Source organism: Salarias fasciatus, chromosome 5, assembly GCF_902148845.1.
Source record: "Salarias fasciatus chromosome 5, fSalaFa1.1, whole genome shotgun sequence".
NCBI classification, from domain to species: Eukaryota; Metazoa; Chordata; class Actinopteri; order Blenniiformes; family Blenniidae; genus Salarias; species Salarias fasciatus.
In genome coordinates, this window is record NC_043749.1 from 5,675,185 (window position 1) to 5,699,355 (window position 24,171).

The window sequence follows — 24,171 nt, forward strand, 5'->3', positions numbered from 1 at the left end:
GTGTTCAGAAAGAAATTTTGATCTCCGGTGACGATTGTTTGCAACAAAGGAAGGAGATACGGTCTTGTGTTGTGAAGGAAAGAAGCTTTCACCTGCATAATGCAAAAATACATGGACAAATCCTCTCAGGCAGCGCGATAGAGGAAAATACCGTGTGAAGATTAAAAGAGAGAGAGAGAGAGAGAGAGAGAGAGAGAGAGAGAGAGAGAGAGAGAGAGAGAGAGCGGATGGATGCAGTCAAAGCAAAATAATAGGTGTTCACGAGGAAAATATCGTCGTAATGAGGAAATGAACAGTGAGGAAGAACTGGAGAAGGGTGAAAAAGAAAGCAGCGTTTGAGGATGGCTATCTCTGAACCTTGCAGTGAAACAACAAATTAAACAAAGGGAACACAAAGACGAAGAAAGGCAAATTGAAGTGAAGTGGGAAGAAGGCGAGAGGAGGAAAGCTTACTTCAATATGAGAAAAAAAAAAAAAAAACCTCTCCAAACCATCAGGGGGTGTAATGTTGAACACACAGTTATGATGCATGAGCTCAGTGGCCGTAAGCGGTTCTAAAAACCAATGGCTGTGTAATGCTCATTAATGTGGCCATTATGGTGTCGACAACAGTGCTTTGCACTGCTAGAGTGTTATACAGAGCTCGCAGACATGGCCTTTGAGTGCTATTATGGAGATAGTGTACTCTGCACCTTATCTCGGGCAATTACTGGACGGGAGGGGCTGGTGTGACACATAAAACCTGCCCATCAGCTCGACACAAGGACGACGGCTCCAGCGCCACCTGTGATGTCAGGGACGACTCAGACGCCGGACAGCATTCAGAGGTCAACATGTCAGCGGTGAAAACCTGAGAGAGGGCTGAGTATCAGGTCTGAGATCACCACTGGTGGGACCATCTTTCTTCTGGTTATGTTGTCAGTAGGAAGGTGGGGGCTTGTAATGCGTTTTAGAGTGATGTAAATTACACTATCATTGATTTATCTATTTGATTCTTTTTCTGTTCTTTTTATCTATTTGGTTCTTTTTATTAAACATGCTAAAACCAAGGTTGTCAAACAAAAAAAAAAACCACCACACAAGTTGCTTTCTATTGCAAAGAACATTTGAGATACAAACCCCATGGCAAGATTGTTTTGCAGAAAACAGAAGTCAAACTGGTCTCATTCTCCTTCTGAGTTGTCATTACTAACCACTAAGCATCCCTGGTTTATGTCAGTACAGATTATATGCTTTTATCTTTGCAATGAGTTTGTGAATCACAATGACAGTGATGGAAACATGAGCACTCACAAACTAGCTGTGACATCTGAATCAATCAATTTGGTCGATATTGCTCAAACAATTTCAGAATATTTAGAGTTCTAGATGTTATATCATGCCCTGAAAATCAAGCTATTAAGTTTATTCAGTAGACCACGCGTAGGTGAAACTTGTATAAATTGTAGAATATCATATTCACTCCCACATGTGCATGAATATATAATTTGCTTAAATCAATAACCATTTTAGATGAATTCTGAAAATAATAAAATAATAAATTGTTAAAAGAATGAAAAAAAGGTTTTTCTTATTCAGGAATTCAGCCAGAGGAAATATATTATAAAAGGCTCAGTGGTTCACAATTTTAGGGAATAAGCTTATTTAGCATCCTGCCAAGGTTTACAGGGGAAGATTGATCCCACTGTGCGTGCAGTAAATATGACACCATGGCAAGCCACCAACTCGCCTGACTTAGCACAAATTGCAGAAACAGAATGAAACAGCTGTAAATGTTTTCCCCAAAAGGAACAGCCCTCATAATAGAACACTATAATTCTATTTGGCCTTATCTGTACAAAAATGTACCAACAACACAAAACAGCTTCATTAAAGCTTTTAAGCACGATTTTTTTTTCCTTTGCCAAGCAGCGTAACTTCCTGGATGCTGGTGGACTGCCAAGTGCACAGCGCTGACCTCAGACCTCCAGGAAATAAGAGGGCGAGCTCAAATCCCCACCTGTCAAGCCGCAGTGTGTCACCCGACCAATTTGTTTATTCTGTGCAAATTTAAAGGATACAATCCTTTCTCGTTTTTATGAACTCACCTGTAATCTTTTTTTCTGCTGGAGCCATTTTTCCTCTGCTTATCATCCCCACATGAAACACGGAGGCTCACCTCCACTTAAAACGCTATTTTGCAAAGGTTAATGGTACTAGGTGAGTAACTGTGAGGAAGGAACGGGCCCGAGAAATACAGTCAAACTGAGTTTACCACAAGGAAAATTAGATATTTGGTGAAAGTGAAGACTTTTTTTATTTGCTTAGTGCACAAATCAGCATTTCAGCTTTTTTTTTTTTTGCACAAAGTACATTGTATTACATGGTAGAGCAACTTGGTTCCCTTTTAGAAATCCTGTGAGAAATTATTTGCATTTTTTAAAGCTCTGCACTATTTTTATTGTGACTTGCAAATATATTTTTGTATTCATACACAATATATACAGATGTTGGTTTAAATTCCAAAAGTAAGAAAAAAAACTCATAAAACAACTTTTAAGTCTGAGAATCTGCTTCCATTGAGAAAAAGTAAAAAGAATCCCTGCAAATCGTCTCTTTATTCTCAGATAAGTCCACTTTGCTCTTTGTGAGACAGAATCTGGTTTCATTGATTGGACCTCAGATTCAGTAACTCCTAACTGGAAGAAGTGTGTACCCTACGGCTTTGGGTTCTTTCTCCAGCAGCACAGTGATTGTTTATTGGCTTTGTTCAATGGAAGAAGGAAATACCAGCAGCGTTTGAGGAATCATAGGTGCAGCACAGTTTGTTCTCAGGACGACTCATATTTTACCACCAATCAAAGTAGAAAACTATAAAGGCTATAAAGTTCAAAGGGTTTCGAACTTCGAAGAATTTATGAAATATTGTTAAAAATTTTCAATCACTGCCTGATCCAACTAAGGGTCGCACTGGTACTGGAGCCGAACCCAGCTGACGATGGGTGGAGGGGGCTGTAAACCATGACCACAAGCACACACACACACACACACACACACACACACACACACGCACATTCACACCTACAGAGAAGTTAAATCACCTTTCATGCTCCAATGCAAAGTTTTTGAAAGTAAATCAGAAAACTCAGGCACTTACTGGGGGAACAAACTCTAACCTGTGACATTCTCTTTATGACAAGGGTGTCAAACACAAGGCCCACGGCCCAAAACTGCCCCACAAGAGGCTTCAATCTAGTTCACCAAATTACCAAGCGATTTTTGTAAAACTTCCAAGGAAAACATCCTTTTAAGAAAACAAACTGAAGAAGAGGGCTGAACACAAGACTGAGACCAAGCTGTGAGATCGGCATGAAAGTGAGCTGCCTGTCAAAATAGCCTCGAAGTCATGCTTTCATGGTGAGCTTATCGGCGGTCTTTTTGACATTTCACTGTGTTTTGCACCAGAAGTTGTCTTTAAAATTGGTTTCATATTGAGATTGTAGTCACTGTCTGCAGAAAATATCAACTCAACTTTAGCTACGTATATATCACTTTCACACACATCCTCAGGTCAGCTGATCAGCTGACCTGAGGAGCCGAGCAGGGGCGTAGAGGTCAAGCAGTTTGTAGAAGGAAGGTGGGGCGAGATCATTCAAAGATTTAAAAACAAAAGAATCTCAAAATAAACTCTAAAGAGCACATGCAGTCCGTGGAGGGATGGGAGTTATGTGTTCCCTCCTATGTGCTCCAGTTAGTCGTCGTGCAGCAGACATGCGAGGGACGACTGACTCACTCCAACATAAAGCACATTGCTACCAGTCCAGCTGAGATGTTATACAGGCAAGGATTATTGTATTCAAAGTGATGCGAAGGTTATTATCACGCTATTTTACCGATCCGTCACATTCAAGATAAAGAAAGGGTTGCATGTGGACTATCATGTGTTTGACATGCCTGCATGGTATACACAGCAAATTTTCCAGTGTTGAATTAACTCTGAAAGTGTTAAAGAGTGGTCTCATGTATACACTTTTGTCGTGTTAAAATCTCAACACTGGCCAGTGTTAATTTTCTAATGCTGACACTCTGTGGAGTTATATTAATATTCCTCTCTGTTGACCAGTGTTCCTATTTAACTCTATACAGTGTTAATTCTTAGAATGAACACTTTAAAGTGTATATTTTAACACTTACATTTAACACTACAACAGTGTATATATAAGACCACTCTTAACACTTTCAGAGTTAATTGAACACTGGAAAATTTGCTGGCCAGGAGGTGAAAATACCACTTCATCACTGCACAAGTATCACTGAGGATAATTATTTTGAATATACCAATGAAGTGCAAGTTTCCATCCTATTAATTTAGGAATTGCCCAATTTCAGAAAGAAATCTTGCTTAAAAAAGTCTAATTTAATTGATATACATACAGTATATTTGATGTAACATTGATTTGACAGCATCCTTCTCTTTCTGGGCCATTTTTTCATCCCCACTCTTTGCTTTTGAACACTGCCTACAGACAGAGTTGAGCTTCATGTTATGCCAAACTCACCATATGCACAAATCATTCTCACAGTCATATTCTCACACAACTTTTAAAGAGCAATTAAAAAGAACCTGACAAGAACTATTAGCTCCATTTTTAATGATTGAGCGAGCGTGGCATGCCGACTTCTACACAGCCCGTCTCCTCTGTGACAGTCTCACAAAAAAAAACATTCAACAAGTCCATGCGAAAATGAACTAATTTCTTCAAATGGAGAGAAATCATACATTTTCCAGGGGAAAAATGTGCGGTTCTCATAAAGGAGCTCTCAGCCGACACACTCTAATTGCATCAGTTTCATTAAGAGGCTGCATTTATATTCATAAAAGGTGCCTATGCTAATTAAAAAAGGTTTACAGCTCAGGCATACATTTCATCACAGTTACTCTCAGCTCATTACAATGGATTCTGCTCTCAAAATGGATCCCTTTTAAGTTCTCCCGCAAACTTTCAGCGCGGTTTGAGCTGAGGGCAAACGTCTAGACAGTGCTTTGCTTAAGGTGCAGGTGATTAGGCAAGTCAAAGGACTGGGGCTATGCTATTCCCCAGGTTCTCGCCTCGTCTCTGGGGTTCTCTAAATAAGGTCTGCAGAGGCCTCGCGCCGGGAGGCGGCCCACAGCCTCGTCTCATCTCCTGCTGATCACAGCACGTCAATCTAGCATGCGCCTGATAAATGTCACTCAGCGTTCTGACAGTCGCGGCTGCAGCTTTTCCGTCTCTGCACACTTGAACGAGTACATCTGCTGCAGGAGCGCTCATCCCCGCGCTGCCTGCTTCATTTCTCGCTGGATGACTGCCTGCATTGTCATTGTAATGTTTGTGACATCAAGTGGACAAAGCTGAAACTGCAGGCTTGCCCAGCCGCTTCCCAGGCACACATAATTGATGCTGTGTGCTTGTTTCTCAGGCTGGATGCAAAATAAAAACAGTCACATTTCTCAAAAAAATGGTAGTTCAATTATCCTATGTAATGCTACATTACATGCTGCTTTATTAAAAATGCATGTTGAATTCCATCTTTTCAGGCATTTCAACACGTCCTTGGTGATGAACGGAACTGCAAATGGTATGTAACATTGCTCTATTTTAAAGAAATGTCCATAATTTCCACTAATGCACCACTTTACTGCCCTCACTGGAGGACAAAAGCATGCATGCATACTTGTTATGTTTTATGAATATATTCTGTATAGCCGTGTGGGGATGTTTGTATGAGTACACTGCAATAGAGGTGCATTTGAAAATGTCATTAAAAGATTGATTTTTCATATTTCTACACTTATGAAGGAAGAAATAAATGATTTTGTGAGTTTCACTCATATTTTTCTAAACAATATATTTTGTCATTATTTACAAGTTAGAATTAAAAAGAGGAAAAAAGCATTTTAAACGTTTCAGTTCGTGTCTAATACATATATATCTACCACATACGAGCTTGTCATCTTTTAGTGAGGAGTTTGTTTCTTCTCAGTGCATATGTGGGTTTTCTGGTTTTCCCTCATGTCCAAAAACTACAGTCAGCTGAGATCGGCTCCAGCCGCCCACTACCCTCAACTGGAGAAAGAATGGATGTGTATGTGAATACCAATGTGTGTGTATATTTACACAATGTCTTAGTATCGACATGTTTGCATGTTGTACATATACCCCAGTTATCAGCAATATTTGATATTCAAAGTCCTGTTTTTTTCTCAAGTCTAATAGTCTTCAAGTCCCCCCTCTAAAAAGTAAGAAAGAAAGTTAAAAAAAAAAAATCAAGAAATTCATTTTTTAACTTGACATACACAATACACACAACAGGCAGTGATTATGTGACCCTTCTGCTGCTTTGGTACAGATATGTGGCTTTCATCTCCCAGAAAAGTGCACGCCGTTACTCTGAGATCCTATAATTAGCTTTAATGGTTTGCATCAGTACCATTTTCATCGTTGCATCATTTCACTGTTTTCTATAGACTGTCTCAGCCTTTCTATATCCTGATTAGCATTGTGAATTATTCAAACATGATTTCATTTTAGGAAACACTGACAAAGGCAATGTGACATCGGAGCAGCCAACCGGCTCGACCACCCACCCAACGACAGAAGATTACATGTAGCGAAAATGAAAAAAGTCACAAGGTTCAAAGAGATTTCTTTCACCTCTCACCCTTTCATCTGAAGTCAAATAATAAGGAATAATAAATTAGCCTTTGATACACCAAAATCCATCCAATCATTACATCTCCCATTGTATAAAGTATGGCGGAGTCTGTTTGATGTCGGGCACGTCATGCTATTACAATATGTGCACTCAGGCATGTGTATGTTGGAGTGTTTCCCTATTAATACTTTACAAAGGAACCGCCTGAACTCACTCAGTGCAGCAAACTGGGAGTCGAAGAACAAGGGGAGGTTTTACTTTGTGACTCTGTGTGTGTGTGTGTGTGTGTGTGTACCCAGGTGCTCGTGCATTTGCGCATGTGTGCACCCCCGTTGTGCACCGTAGATGCACTTGTGTGTGTTATTATTTGCACATGCATGCAGGCCCCCGCTGTGCAGTAAGTGCAAGGCGTAATCCTCAGTCACAAGCAGTCCCATGCCCTTGCTCCCAGGTCATTACTATTTAAAGGGGAATATGATGGACCTCCACACACACAAACACAAACACACACACACAAACACACAAGAGAGAAGGGTTGGGGATGGACCCAGACGTATGAATACCCTCAGGCTTTGTAACTGTTCCACTCAGTGATCCCGCAGCGAGGAGGCAGGTGGAGAGGAGCATCCATCTCTTTCCACCATGATTTAGTAACGCGCTGCATATCTGTTGCCCCGGCTCGCACATTCATGCCAGCACACTCAGGTATGCAACAAGAAAGCACGAGCGGAAAGTGAATTGGAAAAAAAAAAAAAAAAAAAAAACTGTCAGGAAAAAAAAAGATTATATGCGGGAACAGACTGACAAAATGACAAAAGGCGTGATATTACAGGGCAGATATTATAGTAAACAACAGCAGGTGTATGTGCGCTGAAACACTAAACTAAATTTCTTGGCCTGGTGATGAAACACAGTTTGTCTGTCACCGCATCACACACCAAAACAAAATCCACTCATCCAGTGTTGTTTTTATCAGGTCAGCATGCTCCCTTTCATCCTTCACCAGCAACACATTTTAATGACAAAGACCGTGGACAGATTTCCACTCCTTTTAGTTCTGGTACCAGAAAGAACGACCAGACAGAAAATCACGCAAACGCTAGGATAAATACGGTTTATTTTTTAATACTTGATGCAAAACCTCTCTGCACTATTTGTGCTCTTCATTGATCCATCTGTCTATCCATTCATTCATTTTGCTGATATGCTTCATTTCAGGCCAAAGACATGAAAAAAGTACAAGTGCCAAGCAGAGCAGGGAGAACATGCAAGCTTGTCAATAACTGGCTAGAATGAATCTAAAATGCCACATTTATACTGTCTAATGTGGTCCCATTAAGTTCTGGGTGTTTAAGCTCTAATTTCAATGTGCTCAGCGCAATTAATGCATCGGCAGTTTGACTCATTGTAAGGAGCTGTTAGTCATAATGAGCACCTTTCCATTTGATAAGTTCAATCCTAATGACCCCACTCGACTCTTATTTAGCAAAGTTCCTGATTGAACAATATTATGTAAGAGATTTTGTTTTTCTGAAATTCTCAGATTTCTTACTTTTAATAAACGTCATAAGATACACGCAAACACACACACAGGACGTGACCCCAACTTACACAGAGATACCCTATGCACAAAGATCGACCTGCATCCTCACCAGCTTAACACTAACTTGCAAAACAAAAAGGTATACTACAGAAAATACAAGCAATACACGTATTTTAATTGATTAAAACTGATCTTGTCTTTACCTTGAATAGAATGTTTTTCAGAAACAGTGAATTTTTCAGGCTGACCCCCTGAGCTGTATCAATCACGTGTCCAAAAGACCTTCCTACCCACGGCACAAACTCCTCTTCCTCCTTCCTCATAGCATCGTCATTATCAGCTGTAATACACGGTGGGCGAACAGACGACAAATCTGCTTCAAGATGACTGCTCTGAATGGAGTTCGCTTTAAAAGGTGTGCCCCGCCGGTAATGGGACCTCTAACCATTTACTCCTCTTTCAGCAGGCATCAATAATGTAACTCCATTTACACTATGGCTTTTCTACAAAAGCCCTCCACTGAGAGGGGGTTTGTCTCACTCCGTCAGTGCTCAAAAGGTGAGAGCCGTGCGTGCGTGCGTGCGTGCGTGCGTGCGTGTGCGCGTGTGCTGGATGACGTGAGGTCTTTTTTGTAGCTGTGAACTCAGAGGTCAAACATGACTCATGAGATAAGTGCCGCTGAGCACCAGATTTGGTGGTGAGAAGTGGTGAGACTCCGAGGTGAGATCTGAATGGGAAATTAGCGAGCTTCGTAAACGCTGCCAAGGTGCAACAGCGCGGTTTGTGTGCGTGTGGTTTTTGTTTGTGAGCTGAGACAAAAGAAAATGATTAAGACCACGAAAAGAAAAGAAAAAAGAAAAGAAGGGGATATCATTGAGCGACTTTCGGGCACACAAGCAGTCGATTAGCCTCTCATCAATGTCATTTCTTCCTGTCAGCAAACTATACCAAGTTTTTGATGTGAACAAACAAAATCAATGCATCAGGGCAATACCTATTCGGAAAGGGTTCACAAAGTTTCAAATGATTCCTTATTTATCCTGACTTTCATTACAGAGCCAATCATCTTTGCTATGGTTGCCTGATTTTATCATTATCAAGGAATAGTTTTCATCTAGGAACTCATCAGAGAGGTTAAAAAACAAATCTAGTGTTTTATTGGGGGAAAATAGCGCTGAAATGAACTATAGTACACTGAGACTGAGGCGCTGCATTGCAATGGGAGAAGCTCCGTCTACTGGTCGCATGAGGGAACAGCAGCAGAGGAACTGAAGGCTGGCAGCTGGTGAGGAAAACTGGTTTAATCCTCTTTTTATTCCAACACTTTGAAAATCATTTTATTGCTGCAACATTTTTCGAAAAGGTACAACGAGGAAACACTTCCTGGCAGTTTTTTGATACCATCGTTTGTTGCTGATGGTACTGAGCAGTAACAGAATTCGTGGGGACTTTTGTAATGAGTAGTAAATGGCAACAGAGCGCAATTTCTCAGCAATTTTTATTTATTTATTTTTTTTTGCCTAGATGTCTTTAACAGTCTGGATGTTATGATAAGAACATGTTTTATTTTTTATCAGCGTAGAAGGTTACTGGCCATTTAAAGTGCTTGTTTGCAGCACAGGAAGTCAGATCTAAAGCACAGTGAAAGCACAAACGATGACAATGCCGTGGACCAGAGAAGAGCTCTTCGTCCAGCTGTTGCGTTTGTGGTTCTGAAATGTTATATCACCCTGTCGAAGCAACACACTCAACCACAGTTTTCCATCAATGGACGTTAACTGCTTTAAATAGAAATCATTTCAGTTGGCGTGCGCATGCGCGTGGATGTTACTCATTGTGTGACTCACCCTGAAACTGCAGAAAAAAATATGCACTATATGAGTGAATGACATTCACCTTTTAGAAAGATTGATTATTTTTGCCTCTTTTTTTTTTCTCTCGATTAAGTAAATGCATTTTATAAGACTTTCATCAAATGAAATAAATGCACACTAAAGAGCTTCTTCACAAGCAGGCTCCTTTGACAGAACTCATACATGGAAACTGGCTGAAATATAAATGCTTCTCAATATCATGCTTGACCTACAACAGATGAGTGAAATGGAAACATCTCTGATAATATTTATCTAGACTGCACCATATTACCTTTCATGCAGGTAGGATTAATGTTGTATGAAATATGATCAAGTGACACTTTTTCATGCATATTCAACATGTTTGATACATATTTTCATTTTCCTGGTTTGATATATCAGAATCTGTTTTGAAATGTTGTCTCCTTCCCATCTGCACAGTTTGTGTAAAAAGTTATATTCAAGGAAATTACTGTTCAAACATAAATTGGAAAAAAGAGACAACACAATAGGAAAAAACAGCCGACACCAACAATTAACAGTCCTTATAAACACAGTGTGATTGTTGGATGTCCAGAATGTCCTGCAGTTTAATTAAACGCTTGCATTTACACAGCTAAGTGAGTTTAATTAGTTCCTGCTAGATGGGTCCGTGCTCTGTCAACAGAAGTCAACAAACAGCCCGGCAGGGCGAGCGAGGTGTCTTTTGTCTTGTTTCGCCCCCTCCTGATAATCATTCATTCACTGCTTTGTGGGATGATAATGTCCTGATACTCTATTTACAATGATAATAAGCAAAAAAAAAAAAAAAAAAAAAAAAAAAAATCTGATCTGGTTCCAAGTGTGATAAAAAACAAACAAACAAAAGAAAGATTGTTCTGCGTCTGTCCAGACGGCTCACATCACAGTCTGTATTTGTGTGTGTTTATTAGTCATTCGACGGCGAGTGTGGAATCAGCTTCCGTGACCCCGGCTGACCTGGACCATGTGAACAGCCCAGAGACTCCACTCACGTAGCAGACAACTGTGTGTTTTCCTGTGGTGGGGGGCTAATACACTGTGATTGGATCAGTTTGGCTGACACTGCGTGCGTGTGTGTGTGTGTGTGTCTGTCTGTGTGTGTGATCTCTGCAGAGCGCCTGTAGATGATAGGGGTCAGTGACACTGCTTGTTTCTTGCTGGGCGGGAGCGCTCCGAGCCGACAAACGGGTGGAACAAAGGTCTATGAAAACGAGCAGCAGCTTCCCTTGTCTGTCATCACTCTAAACACACGTACACAACACGCATAAACACACCTGTTTATGGGAATAATACTGGGTGGATGAGCAGAATCAAATGGAGGTTAAATTGCACAGTGATGTTTTTACTTTTATTTGGGTAAACAGACTTGACTAATTGAAAGTATTTTACAGCTTGAACACCCCCAATGGTGACTGTTTCTCTTTTATTAAATGAGTACATATGTCAAATTTAAGGGAAATATACTCTTCAATAGCAACCCATCATTTGAAGCACTGCCCAAAACCACCAAAAACTAACTATCTAATTATAGTTTAAGCTTTTTAAGTCATGCCAAACTTCATCATAAAATCGCCGAGCTTTAAGTCTATTCAGATCAGTCTTTTGGACAGCACACATCCACCAGCTCACATCTGTGACGCTTCAGAAGGATAAAACAGCTTCGCTCTCTGAATTGTTACATCCAGCTTGATGCAGGAGGGATAAAAGTAGGTTCATCATTTGGAGTAATTCAACCTTAAATGACTTGTCACTACTGTGCGATGGTACAGTGGTGAGTGGTCTTTCTTCGTAACAATAAGGGATCAAACACTAGACTGGCCTTTCTGTGGTGAGGCTGCATGTTTAAACATGGACAGGACCCTTAAGACATGATTGGGAGACTTCATACTGAGCCACAGTTGCCCACTGCTCTTGATTCACAGTGAGAATATCTAAGTCCAGTTTAGGAGTTTGCTCATCGGGGTCTGTACGTTATCACTGGTTATTGATCGGTTTTTGATGGTGTTCCTCAATTCAATTGTGCGAGCGTGTCCATTGCCAGTGTTTGTTGTACAGTTGATTATCCACCTGTCCAGCTGTGCCCTGCTGTGATCTGCTCCAGCACCCCAAAAAACCATTAGCTGCATAAACTGGGTGGAGAAGATGGATGCATGTTTATTCATGAACATTTTACTTGTGTCTTTTATTTACTGACTCGTAATGGAGAGAAACATAATGACTTGATGGTACTACCTCACCCTTATCTCCACCTGTAAAGTTTCCTCACTTGCTAATCACCCAAGTGTTACACCTGGGTCCATAAAAAAACATCACAAGAAAACACTTCCTCTATCGCCATCTGTCGTATACTCAAGTGAGCCTGCTAGATGTAAGATGGACCTCCGTCCCAAATAATATCAGTGCTTTTAAATTGTGGTTTGAACTTCCAGTCTGATGTCGTATATTTGCCTCTCCTTTCATTTGACGTGGGGGAATAAGAAAGCCGAGGAGACGCTGGCGACTGGGCTTCAATTACCTGCATTAGTGGCTTTAACCTTTCACGTTACACAATCTCCTTGGAACACGATGAACCGCAGACTGTTGGTCTCGGAGAGACATGCAGCTTCCCATTTTCCCCACAGGAATATTTTTAAAGGTGTCTCAGTGCATGTGGTTCTACAATAACTTTTTCAGTTTAATTCCAATTATTCATTAGAATAAGCAAAGTACAGCTAAGGGGAGATTTTTTTTCTCTCTCTACAGTTATGTTTCCTTTCACCAACCAGGGGCAGAATGGATGCCTTCTTTTTCTGTCAGCATTTAATACTTTCAAGCACTTTTAAAAACCACAGGTGCAGCTCTGTTTGTGTTGGAAGAAGAAAAAGTGTCTTCAATAAAGCAGCGGCACGCCATAAAAAAGTAATTTTCACACTGGATCCAACCTGGCAGCAATTTAAAATAAAGCACAACCTATTAATCTTTCATGCAACTGACTCATTTATTTATGTTGCTAATATTTCAAAATGAATCTGGTAATGATTTGTTTTAGGTGAGAAGTTTCGTGTGGCGGCTTTAATGATGCAAGATGATTAAAAACATTTTTAGCCTCGGTGACCCTGTCAGATTCAGCGGTGCGTCAATTATTACAAAGAACATGTGGCGCAGCCCAGCACTGCCCCAAACCTGCTGCAAAATCCTCATTCTGGATTCAAGCGGCGTTCCCGAGGTTTCCGATAGATACCAAACAAGTCTGGCAGAGAAGGAGAAAAACCATAAAACAGGGAAGCTGGACACTCTCCCCACTGTGGATGTCACGAAGCTTCAATGATTTATGCTCATACAGAATAGACAGTGTGGAAATCTGACTCCGCTGATAGTTAATGAGATATTTGAAGAGAAACGGTTTCCAGTTTTCATCTTGAGTCAAAGGGCTTATTGTTAATTTATCTCCTGATCTGTACTAAATGATTATTCTGGTATTTTTAAAGTCAAAAACCCTCCTTTTCTCTGCCTGTAAGACTGTAGCAAATGCCTGAGAGTTCACTCTGTATTCTGGGGAGTTTTCTTCATGCTGAAGCCAATAAAAATCCAAATACAGCCTCGACAGTGTCTGAAACTGTGAAATGTGGAACATGTCACTTCAAACTTGTGTTTTTAGCGAAATAAGTGCTTATATAGGGAAATGAGGTGTCCCTCAAACATAACTTTATTTAGTTTTGGAGAGAAAGTGGCTGCATGAACCCCACTAACTGGGATCAGCTTCCTTTATTTTAAATGATTGACTCAGCTGGTGGAATTGTCATCTCGCAATTGGAATGTTGCAGGTTCGATTCCCCAGCTCCCTCTGTTCATATATTGAAGAGTCAACATGCCCTTGAGCAAGACGCTGAAGAGCAACTCACTCCCAGTGAATGGACTGAGCTCCTTTCATTGTAGCTACATCTTTTGGTGTAAAGCAGCGGCGGTCCAGAGGTTAGAGAATAAGGTTTGGGATTTGATGTGTGCTAGTTTGATTCCAGCAGCCAGCTGGTTATCACTATGAGCCCCTGAGCAACAGTGCTCCCACTGTAGTGATAGGGTTAAACACAGAAGCTGAGCAAAACCTTCATTTTAAAGGTAAAAAAGTGTTTTCTTTACCTTGAATCTGTTATAGTATTGAATAATATGGTGTGTTTCTATTGAAGTTTCATAAGAATGACAGTCTGGTATCAACACACACACACACACACACACACACACACACACACACACACACACACACACACACACACACACACACACACACATTCAAAGCTTGTGCACAATGTGTTCAGTTTAAATCAGATTTTAACTGTCGGTCTCGGTCCTGTGGGTTTTTTTTTTTTTTGTTACCTTCCACACAGGAGGGTCTGGCCCTGGTGGTGCCGGCGACCTGCCCCGGGAAACAGGAACATTTGACTGTTTGAGAACGCTCCTCGATCTTATTCTTATTGCAGCAGCGGTGCACAGCCACCACCTCGCACGTCCCCTGCTTCACCTGGTATGACACTGTGGAGAAAGAGAGAGAGGACAGGATTATACAGAAGACATCCGCAGACTTAAAAGGATGTTTTATTGCTGTTTTGTCAGCTTGCTGTTGCAAATAATCAAGTTTAAATTCAAATGCATTTGGGCTGTAAATAACAATCAAATCTGCACCAGCCTCTCTAAGGATTAAACAAATCTGTTGAATAATTTAGTTTTGTTTAAACTCCTCATTTTATTCCAGTCTCGCAGTCTTTGATTCATAAGTAAACACTCTTTAGTGATACTTTGCTTTTATTCTCAGCCCAGTACCCTCATTAACTTTGTCACAGAGGAGGCTCTGTTGTTGTCATTGTGTCAGAGAAAAGAAAAATGAGTGCAGCCAATGTTGAAAAAGGGAAAAAATGCTGTCTTTAGAGTCTTTTCAGGAGAACAAAAACATTTGATCTCAGCTCAGACATGCACAGTTTATGAGGGAGCAGCGTGATGGAGCAACACATAAGCAGGATGCACTTAGATTAGCGTGATGCCTGATCTAAGTCCGTCATGTTTTCATGTTGCTGTGCACGTGCACGCATGTAAGGGTTAAAGTAGTTATGGTGCCGGGCAAGAACATAAACTGTACTGATAATAAAGCCCTGTGAGGATACTGTAAGTCTGCGTTAGCTCCTGTTATTCCCATCTGCTGCTGAAAATATCTATTGCAGTAATGAGAATTGCATTTTCACCTGAACCCTTCAACATGCAAACAACATCTCAGCTCTCCTGATTATCTAAACGTATCACAGCCGACCTTGATCTGGTTAATCAGAGCTCTCTGCTGACAGCAAAGGGACGGAAGGACACACGAAACTCAGAGTAAATGTTCACCCTGAGCTTTTGATCCTGTCATACAATGAGCGCTCGCGTGTAAATGTGTGCGTGCATGTGAGCATGTAAATATAGTGCATATAAAGGACTGAAATCTGTTCTGTCACAATATGAGTCCTTATATGTGCCTAAAATGTAGTCAAAATAAAGTCATGTTTAGATTTCAGATGAGGTTTAGAGCAAAGCTCAAAGTTAAGCAAGCTGTCTTGGGTAAGTCTGCAGGGAATTACGTCAATGCAAAGTTTAGTGAAGAGAAGCGCGCGTGATCATATGCAGGTAACTCTGTGTCTTCTGGTTATGCCATTCTGGTGAGGAGCTAACCTGACTGCGCTCAGTGTGAGAACAATAATCGAGGAAAGTCAATCAATGTTCAGGTGATGACATGTTTTGTGGCCACGTTTGTGTGAGGTGAAAGGTTTGAGGGGAAAGGTTAACAGCTGAGTTAAGAACAAGTCTGCAGCGAATGGAAATCATCCAACGCATTGTCTCTACGATCCAACCAAGCACGTGTATGTTTGTGTGTTTTGTGTGTGTGTTAGTGAATCGTTGCATCTTTTTTCATGCAGTTTTCTTTTCCCGTCTTCCATGGAAACAGCCTAAATAAATACATCAGAACATGGCTTCATCCCATGAGAGCGCTTTTAGTACGTATGTGGCGACTGACAGTGCTGCGATCATAATGTGAAAATGGGCTTATGTTGTGTGTTAATGTTTAGGGTCTCTGTTAATGCTGCATTTTACTCAGCACATTAAATCCACGGGTCCCTTAGGAGAGAGGTCGCTGCACCCACCTCAGGAAAAACGTGCCGACCACCACTGCTGGGTACGATGTTTAGCGAATCTAATCTTTGCTTATGGCTTCTGAATGGATTCCAGCTGTCTTATCTTCCTTCTCAAAGCTTGTTGTGGACTCTTGAGAGTCTCTGGCACGGTTTCCTCGAGCGCAGCAAACCCTACTGGCGACATTACCACCTATAAGCCTCTTTACAGCCTTGGAAAAACCTTGGTTATACTGTACCATGAGCCCAGATTTCATTTATGTGCGAGATTTTTACCCAGACTCCAAAACTTTTCATGCTCGACTGAGTGTGCGGGGCAGACGAACACAAAAGTGTGTGCAAACACACACACACACACGCACGCACACACACATACACATACACACACACTCAGAAGTGGGTTCCATTTCTGCAGGCCATGGCCTCTCTCATCCTTTCTGATTTAAAGTTTGTTTGTTCTCTTCTCCAGAGAGCCCCATCAATGATCCCTGGCTCTCTGAGGGCGCCCCTCCGCTATCATCCCTCCACTTTCATTTCCCTCACTCCTCTGTCTCGGCCTCTCCTGAGGCTGGAGCAGCTGCTGGATTACCAACGCTCCCTACACACACACACACACACACACACACACACACACAAATAGAGCCTCTATCAGCTGATAAAAGTTAAGAACAGAATAAACTGAACAGAACTCATTGGAAGAGGGACTATAATTAACAACAGCAATGCTCACAATTAAAGCTCAATGTACCCATGTACAAAAAAAAAAAAATTAAAGTCTCCTTCAAGCACAATCAGGGCCCCTTGTTTAATCTTTCATTGTAATTACTCCATACTGAAAATTAATTCCACTTGCCATTGCAGAGCTGTAAGACTGTGCAATCAGACGGCTCTATCTGGAAAATGCGCAGCTTGTTAGCGAGAAAGAAAGAGATGCAGAGAGTCGACCAGGAGAAGGAAAAGTGGTGTCACAGGCTGCAGAGAGAACAAAGAGCAGCCCGCCCCCCGTTGGCATAATGAGGTCAGGAGGTGCACTGGTCTCTCCTCTTTATTGCCTGTATATGAGGCCTGGGCAGAAGCTGTTTGTATTTCAAAACTGTAAAAAGCTTTGAGGCTGCGCATGATAAACACACCTGAACTTTATTTATGCACCTTTTTTATTCATGTGTGCGCGTGCGTTCACACCCTAATTAAAAATCCTAACAAAGTAGGCACATATGATGCAAATGAGGTAAACTGGGGCTGATGTAAAATATGAACACAGTCCACATGCTTCTGTGGAAGTGAAGTCTGTTATTTAAAGACGACAGGATCGAGGGCCTCCGCTGGGTTTTCTTGCCGCGTTACAGATGCAGCTTAATGAAATAGAAAAGAGTCCAAGGTGCTCTTCAAGCAAATGCTTTAAAATGCTTTCTTTCATGGCCAGTTCAAAAGGACACTCAAAACAACTTCAGCGCGTTTCAGATGTTGCCAATCTGTCCTTCATCAGGGAGCAGCACAACACGCTGCATGCAGAAAAACCTTTTTTCCCCCATCACTGACGACGGTCTGTTGCTTTGGAAGTAGTTGGAGCAAAATAATGTGGAAAATACGTCCACTATATATGCTGTCAACATATCAGGTTAGTTTTTCATTTATCTTACAAAATGTGAACTCGTTTCAGTAAAATTTATGTCTGGCAAGTAAAAGCAAGCCAATTCTTGTAGATAAAAGCTGCGAAGGAAAGTTGAAGTGGCTGTCAGTCCAAAAGTTCCTCCGTGATGACTCAGAAATGGGTGTAAAATGCAAATCCACAGAACACAGTGAGCCATAATTGAAGTCTTTGTTACATCAGTCATTTATATCAGTGCGCTGATTGTATTGTTTAGTTTATTGCTTTAATAATGGGCAGCTGACATTTCCCGTCAATACACAGACGTCTTTTGTTTCCAGTTCCACAGCAATAAAAATGGATGCAAAAGGTCAATTTATTATACTCATTCCCAAAAAATGTTCTAAAAATCATTAAGCGCATGATTTTATGAGGTGATGAACAGAAATACATAAATTATAGGTGATAACAGCCTTTGTGCAAACATCCTCATACCCAAGCCACACAGCAGATGGATTTTCACTTCCAGAACAAGCACTCGTCTGGCACTCTCTGCAGCGTTAACAGGCACTAGTAAGGACTGATAGGAATACTCACGTATGCTTAACCTTGAAGTGTAAATGTGGTTTGGCCTAGCGTCAAAGCTACATGCTTAAGGTCATTACAAAACGTATACAAACCTTATATATTTAACAAGGTGACCAGCTGCTAGCCTGATCAGTGCTGTAATACCACGCTGTACCACAAGATGGTACACTGAGTCACTCAGCCACGAATGATCGGGAAATTCAACGAGCATCAAAACTCACTGCTACCACCCGCTGCACAAAAGTGGAATTACTTAAAATGATATCCTGGCTCTAAAAGCATTGTATGTACCATTGATGAGCGGATGGTGGAAATGAATCAAAATCACCAACGAAAACATGACATGTAATGTTGCTTTCAGCATATTTATTTTCACAGTGAAAAAGCTGTATGCGGAGCTAAATGTTAGCATCAACATGTTGACAAAGAGATCTTTATTATATTTAGAACTAGCAAGCAACATGTCAATGTTTCTTCTTCCTGAGAGGATCAGAGTATCAGGAGCAGCAGTACCACTAACACTGATCCTAGACCAAAAAGTATGACTTGATATAGTCAAAAAAAGAAAAAAAAAATCCCAGACAGGAGAGGAGGGAGGGCAGAGAGCCATCGCCTCTTGTGTCTTCCCTGTTGAGAGCGCCGCTCAACCCTCGTCTGCTTAGGAGTCATGTGTTGAGCAGGCAGCTTCCAGCTATATACACACATAATAACAGTGTATCTAATGTCTCAGTGTTGCCTTTAAACCATTCTGTTATGGCCATCTGAGTGTAATAGAGCCCAGCACAAGCTGAGATGAAAAGACTTCTCAAGCATGGCTAAATGCCTTTATTCCTGCAGGCAGGCAAAATGGAGGTGAGGTGGGAGGTGGGGTGGCGGAGAGTGGCAGCAGTAGCTGGGCAGCCAACAGACCAAGCTACCTTGAACTGATGGGTTAGCCAGGCGATTGATGTATTCTGACAGACACGGGCGAGCAGGAGCACTGTACAATTTATCAAAAAAGCTGTGTCTTTCTCCTTGTCAATACCTGACAAGCATGTCCGCGGCTATGAAAGAGCGGGTATCGAGCAAATCTGTCGGAGGGTGGCAAAGTCAATGCAGAGGTGATGTGCCGAGCGTCTCTGTGGGAACGCACGGGAAAGTTTCAGGAGGCCATTTGTCGTGCGAAAACAAGGTCAGATGTTTGCACCTATCCCATCTTCTACCACAAACTATTGCCTCCCCCGCCCCGAAAGCTGCTAATGAGAATTACTTCTTTATTTTTGAACGCCCCGCCACCTCAACCCAGGCCTGGCGGCTCATCAATCCTCCAGACATTATCAGTGTTTTACAGGCCCACATCCAGCCTCAACCAGATATATGCTAATGACCCTACCAGGTCACTGGTATAGCCAGGAAACAAATCCATCCCCATTCAGACGTGCTCACTTGACCTTGCTGCTGCCACCGCTTTTAAAGAGACATATTGCAAGCAGTCTTACAGGGGCATTCATAAACTGTTGTGTGTGTGTTCAAACAGGCAGAAATGAAGCAGTGGGAACTTTGTTCACAGCAAGATTGCTTTTAAAGTATGTGTGCTTCTTCTCCTGGACAATAATGTTCAACAGATGTGAATAAACTCATGTAAAAAAAAAGGATTTAATTACAGTTTTGAGGGCACAGGCATCTTGTTCTTAAAGAGCTTAAGCAATGTGACATATCTGGTATCAAAAATCTGAATTCAAGATTAATTTAAAACAATAAAAAAAAAAAGTAAAAAGATATGTAGTTCCCACATCTCTGAATAATTCATCCTCACAGTACAGGAATGCGTTGCAGGGAAGCATTGCTGTAAGAGCAAACCAACAGGAAACTCAGATTCTTTAACCACCGGTGTGTTTTCCTGCCGCTGTCTGAAGGTTCCGACGGATCCTGGATTAAAATTTGTTCCACAATTTTCTTACAAATTGCTTCACATGGCAAAAACATGAAAAACCATCCAGAAGGAGAAAATAAATGTTAACAATGTGGGGGTGTGTTAAAGTATTTAGAAACTCTGTAAGTCTTCGCTTTTACGGTGATAATCATAAATACTCAGGAGGAAATGGCTTCTACCTGTACCCGAGTAATTATGTGAATTTCCCCTGATTAACATGTGTTAATGTGAGCATTCAGGACCAAAAGAATCGAACCCCATGGGGGCTTTTCTGCACCAGGGCAACAGATTCCTACATTTTGCCTGTAGATCAGATGAAAGGCAGCGTAAATTCCTTCAAACTGGATTTAAGACACCGTTCCTGCACAGAAGAAGCAGAAACTCTGTGAAATGAGGAACAATTTATTCCCAGGAGAGGTGTTACCTTTTTCCCAAGCTGTCAATCAAACCTCGTCTGCATGGCTAATTGGAATCATTCCCTCCAATCCCATTACAGATTTATTTTGAGGTGTGTTTGAGCAAATTCACAGATTGCCACTAAGAATGACACTGAGCAAATGAGATAAAGAAAGAAAGAGGGAAGAAAAAAAAAGAATTGCACTGCCTTTCAGAGGAGCATTTTTTGACCTCTGGAGCCACCAAGTGGCTGAAAAGTGGTATACCACAGCACACACACACACTCTCACACACACACACATCAAACACACGTTTGACTCACCAGCCAGTAAAACAGCACTAAGAAGAAACTACTGAAAATGTATCCAGCAGTCATAACACACACCCAATTATTTTTCAGCCTGAAATCGCCATGTGTGTATCACACAAGAGTGTGTGCATATGTGTGTGTGTGTGTGTGTTGTTGGTATTCACAGTCGACAAGTCTTAAACTTTCACCAATTAGAGAAAACCCTCAAATAAAAAAGCAGTAGTCAGTTCGGGAGCAAGACATCTTTTTCAGAAGAAGAAGGGAACAGGCAACCCGTGCTGACCTTCACAGCGCACGGGGCCCGCAATTAGCAGTGTCCCCGCCGTAAGCAGGCTGCCTCCTCTCTGTCAAAAGGAGACTAATACCATGTCACACCCAACAGGCTGGATGCTGGTCGCATTTCTGCAGCGCATAAAGGTCACTTTGCAAAACACGAGCGGCGTGAGTGAAGAAAACAGGGATAATTAAGGATATTGTCATAATTAAGTGCCAGGAGGAGGCGACATGGGAGGCTGAAGACAAGAAGGCATGGTGCAAGACACCGTGACTCAGCACGTCTGTCCCTTTAGTCAGCAAGCAGTGAAATATTAACAGGGCTGCGGTGCTCGCTTATTTTTTTGAGGGGACCTTATGGAAATTAAAGATGGAGAATAGATTTGTCTTGAAGGCCTGAATTCGGTAAGCGCGTGCTGTGCTTTCTGTCTTTTCTTCATGGGGAGTGAGTAGAGGGGCGCTTTGATTGAGCTCTGAATATTAATGTCTACAGTAATGAGCTGGAGGATTAAGAGTCATGAGCTTCTTAGACAAGACGCAGACTCCACAATTTTATGGCAACGCCGAAGCACTAAGAGTCAGACAGCTCCAGAACAATAGCATGGAGATACGAGCGCGGTGGAAAGATCAGATCTCAGCGCCACTGATCTATTTGTGTTGACAGCTCTTGACAGCTTAAGTGCCATTTGTATCGGCATGGGCTGGATCCCTCAAACAAAGGTATGTTTGCATCCAAACCCAAAACCAGGTCCTGTCTAGATTACATTCTGTCATATTGAGGAATGGAGCGAATTGTCCCCACTCTAAGCCCCTGCACCTCCTCCTCCTCCTCCTCCTCCTCCTCCTCCCTTCATCCAGGATGTGGACGGCTCCAGTCAGCGACAGGCCCGGGGAACATGTGTTCCCCCTCTGAAGTGACAGTGTAATTAACCTCTCGCGGTGCTGGAAGGGGAGTTCGGAGCAAGACCCGGTGTACCTGTCGGTCCCCGATGGTTACGGTTGCCAGCAGACGCCGGGTCAACGCAGAGCATCACCAAGGCAACGAGGAAGGCCACCTGCCAAGGCCAAGCTGACCTCCCCCACAGTTTCATCCTGAGAGGAGAGGGGAGGGCAAAGAGGGAGAGAAGTGAGGAGAAGAGGAAGAAGAGGGCACGAGATGAGGTTAGAATCCCTCACCCTGACACACACACACACACACACACACACACACACACACACACACACACACACACAGGAGGTGGGACAGAACAGCAAACACTAAGTCTTGTTTTTCCAGCAAGTAGAAACAATATAAAAGGTGAGCCGGAAAAGGTCAAAGAAAAAAGTGGCAATCCTAAAAACAGAGCTTCAGAGTGTTGCTCTCAATCACGCACGCACACACACACACACACACACACACACTCACAGTAGGCTGAGGCTAACTCATCGGCAGTGCCACTGCGCTACAAGCATCCTCACGCTTATTAGTTTTACATTAGGATTAACGTCTCCAATTTGCTTCTGCCAGCAGCAAATTACAAGTGTTGACTTTACGAGTCATAACAGGTTATGAAAGAAGAAACGGAGCTCTGCCCAGAAAGAACAGGCTAATAAATGTCTGATAATAGCAGTTTGTGATGTCAGAAAACCAGGGAACGGTTATCGATCACACATTACCTGACTTCAAGGGAACTTCTTTAATTTGCTTGTTTAGTCTGATCAACAGTCCAAGCGCACACACTCACAAAAAAAAATCTGTTAACCTTCACATATAATGAGTAAAAGTGAGAAATCCTCACATTTGAGCCGTTGAATCAGTGAATAATTGGCACATTTTTGTTGGAAAGAAAGTGATTCAACTATTACAGCGGCAGAATAAAGACGATTGGAAAAAAATAATGAATTGTTTATTTTCTCCGCTCTTTGGGGTTTAAAAAGACAAAGTAATAAAAATGTTTAAAACAAATGTGAATTAAAAATACTTGTTTATTGGTTGTTTGCTTCCAGCCGTGTTTTCGTGTGTTTACAGGATGTCCTCTCACCTGTTGGTTGTCTCTGTCTCCTTTGGTCTCTCTTCCAAAGTGCAGCCTCTCTATGGACAAGGGTCACAGGCCATGGCTGCATTCACTCACACCTCAATTCTCCTCCTCTTCCTCCTCCTCCTCTTCTTCTTCCTCCTCCTCCTGCTTCTCCTCTTCCTCACTTCAAACAGAAGAACCCTGTGGAGAAAGGCGGCACAAAGACGCTCTGTCAGAAGGGCCAGTCTGCCCTGCGGTGCCTCAGTGGCCTCCAATGGCCTCGCATGAAGGTCTACACAGAGACACAAACCTTCACACACACACACACAAACGTGCACACACACACATACACGTTTACACACACGGGAGGGGGTGGAGATGTGAAGGCCTAGATTCTGTCAGATCCATTGTTTACAATGGGTTCACCTACCCCCAGGCTGAATGTGATCCCCACTCTAAACATCACACACAGCTCCCCTCCTTCTCACACACGTCATGCTCACACGCGCACGCACACACACGCACGCACTAAAACATCAAGCATGACAAACTAAGAATTAAAAATTAGATTGATGTCTAAATGAGTGTGCATAAGAGAAAACTCCACAATAGTCTCTCAGCCAAAACGCCATGAACACAAGTCGTCTCCCGTCACTCTCTACAGACACACACACACATTCACACATCCAGCACACTGACACAGTGTTTGCAAGGTAAATTGAAAAGTCTTCAGGAGACAGCAGAAGAGACTCTCCCTAATTACACCTGAGTGACAGCCTCTGGTGCATGTGCAGCTTTACACACTTTTATAGACACACAGTAAATCATCATCCAGCTGGAACAGTGTGTCAACACACCTCTCTTTACAGAGGGACTAACTGTGC

At 42.0% G+C, this 24,171-nt stretch overlaps 1 protein-coding gene across 1 annotated transcript in view; it reads right to left on the reverse strand.

Annotated features, from left to right (window-relative positions):
• tafa4b (TAFA chemokine like family member 4b) overlaps positions 1 to 23,478 on the reverse strand; it is a 29,101-nt gene extending 5,623 nt beyond the window's left edge. The window contains exons 1-3 of the mRNA XM_030091767.1: positions 23,312 to 23,478; positions 22,267 to 22,382; positions 14,443 to 14,598 (exon numbers count right to left, since the gene is read on the reverse strand). Of these exons, the coding sequence (XP_029947627.1) occupies positions 14,443 to 14,598; positions 22,267 to 22,381 (271 nt within the window). The 5' untranslated portion in view covers position 22,382; positions 23,312 to 23,478. The remainder of the gene's footprint in view (positions 1 to 14,442; positions 14,599 to 22,266; positions 22,383 to 23,311) is intronic.
• Positions 23,479 to 24,171: the final 693 nt, after the last annotated feature.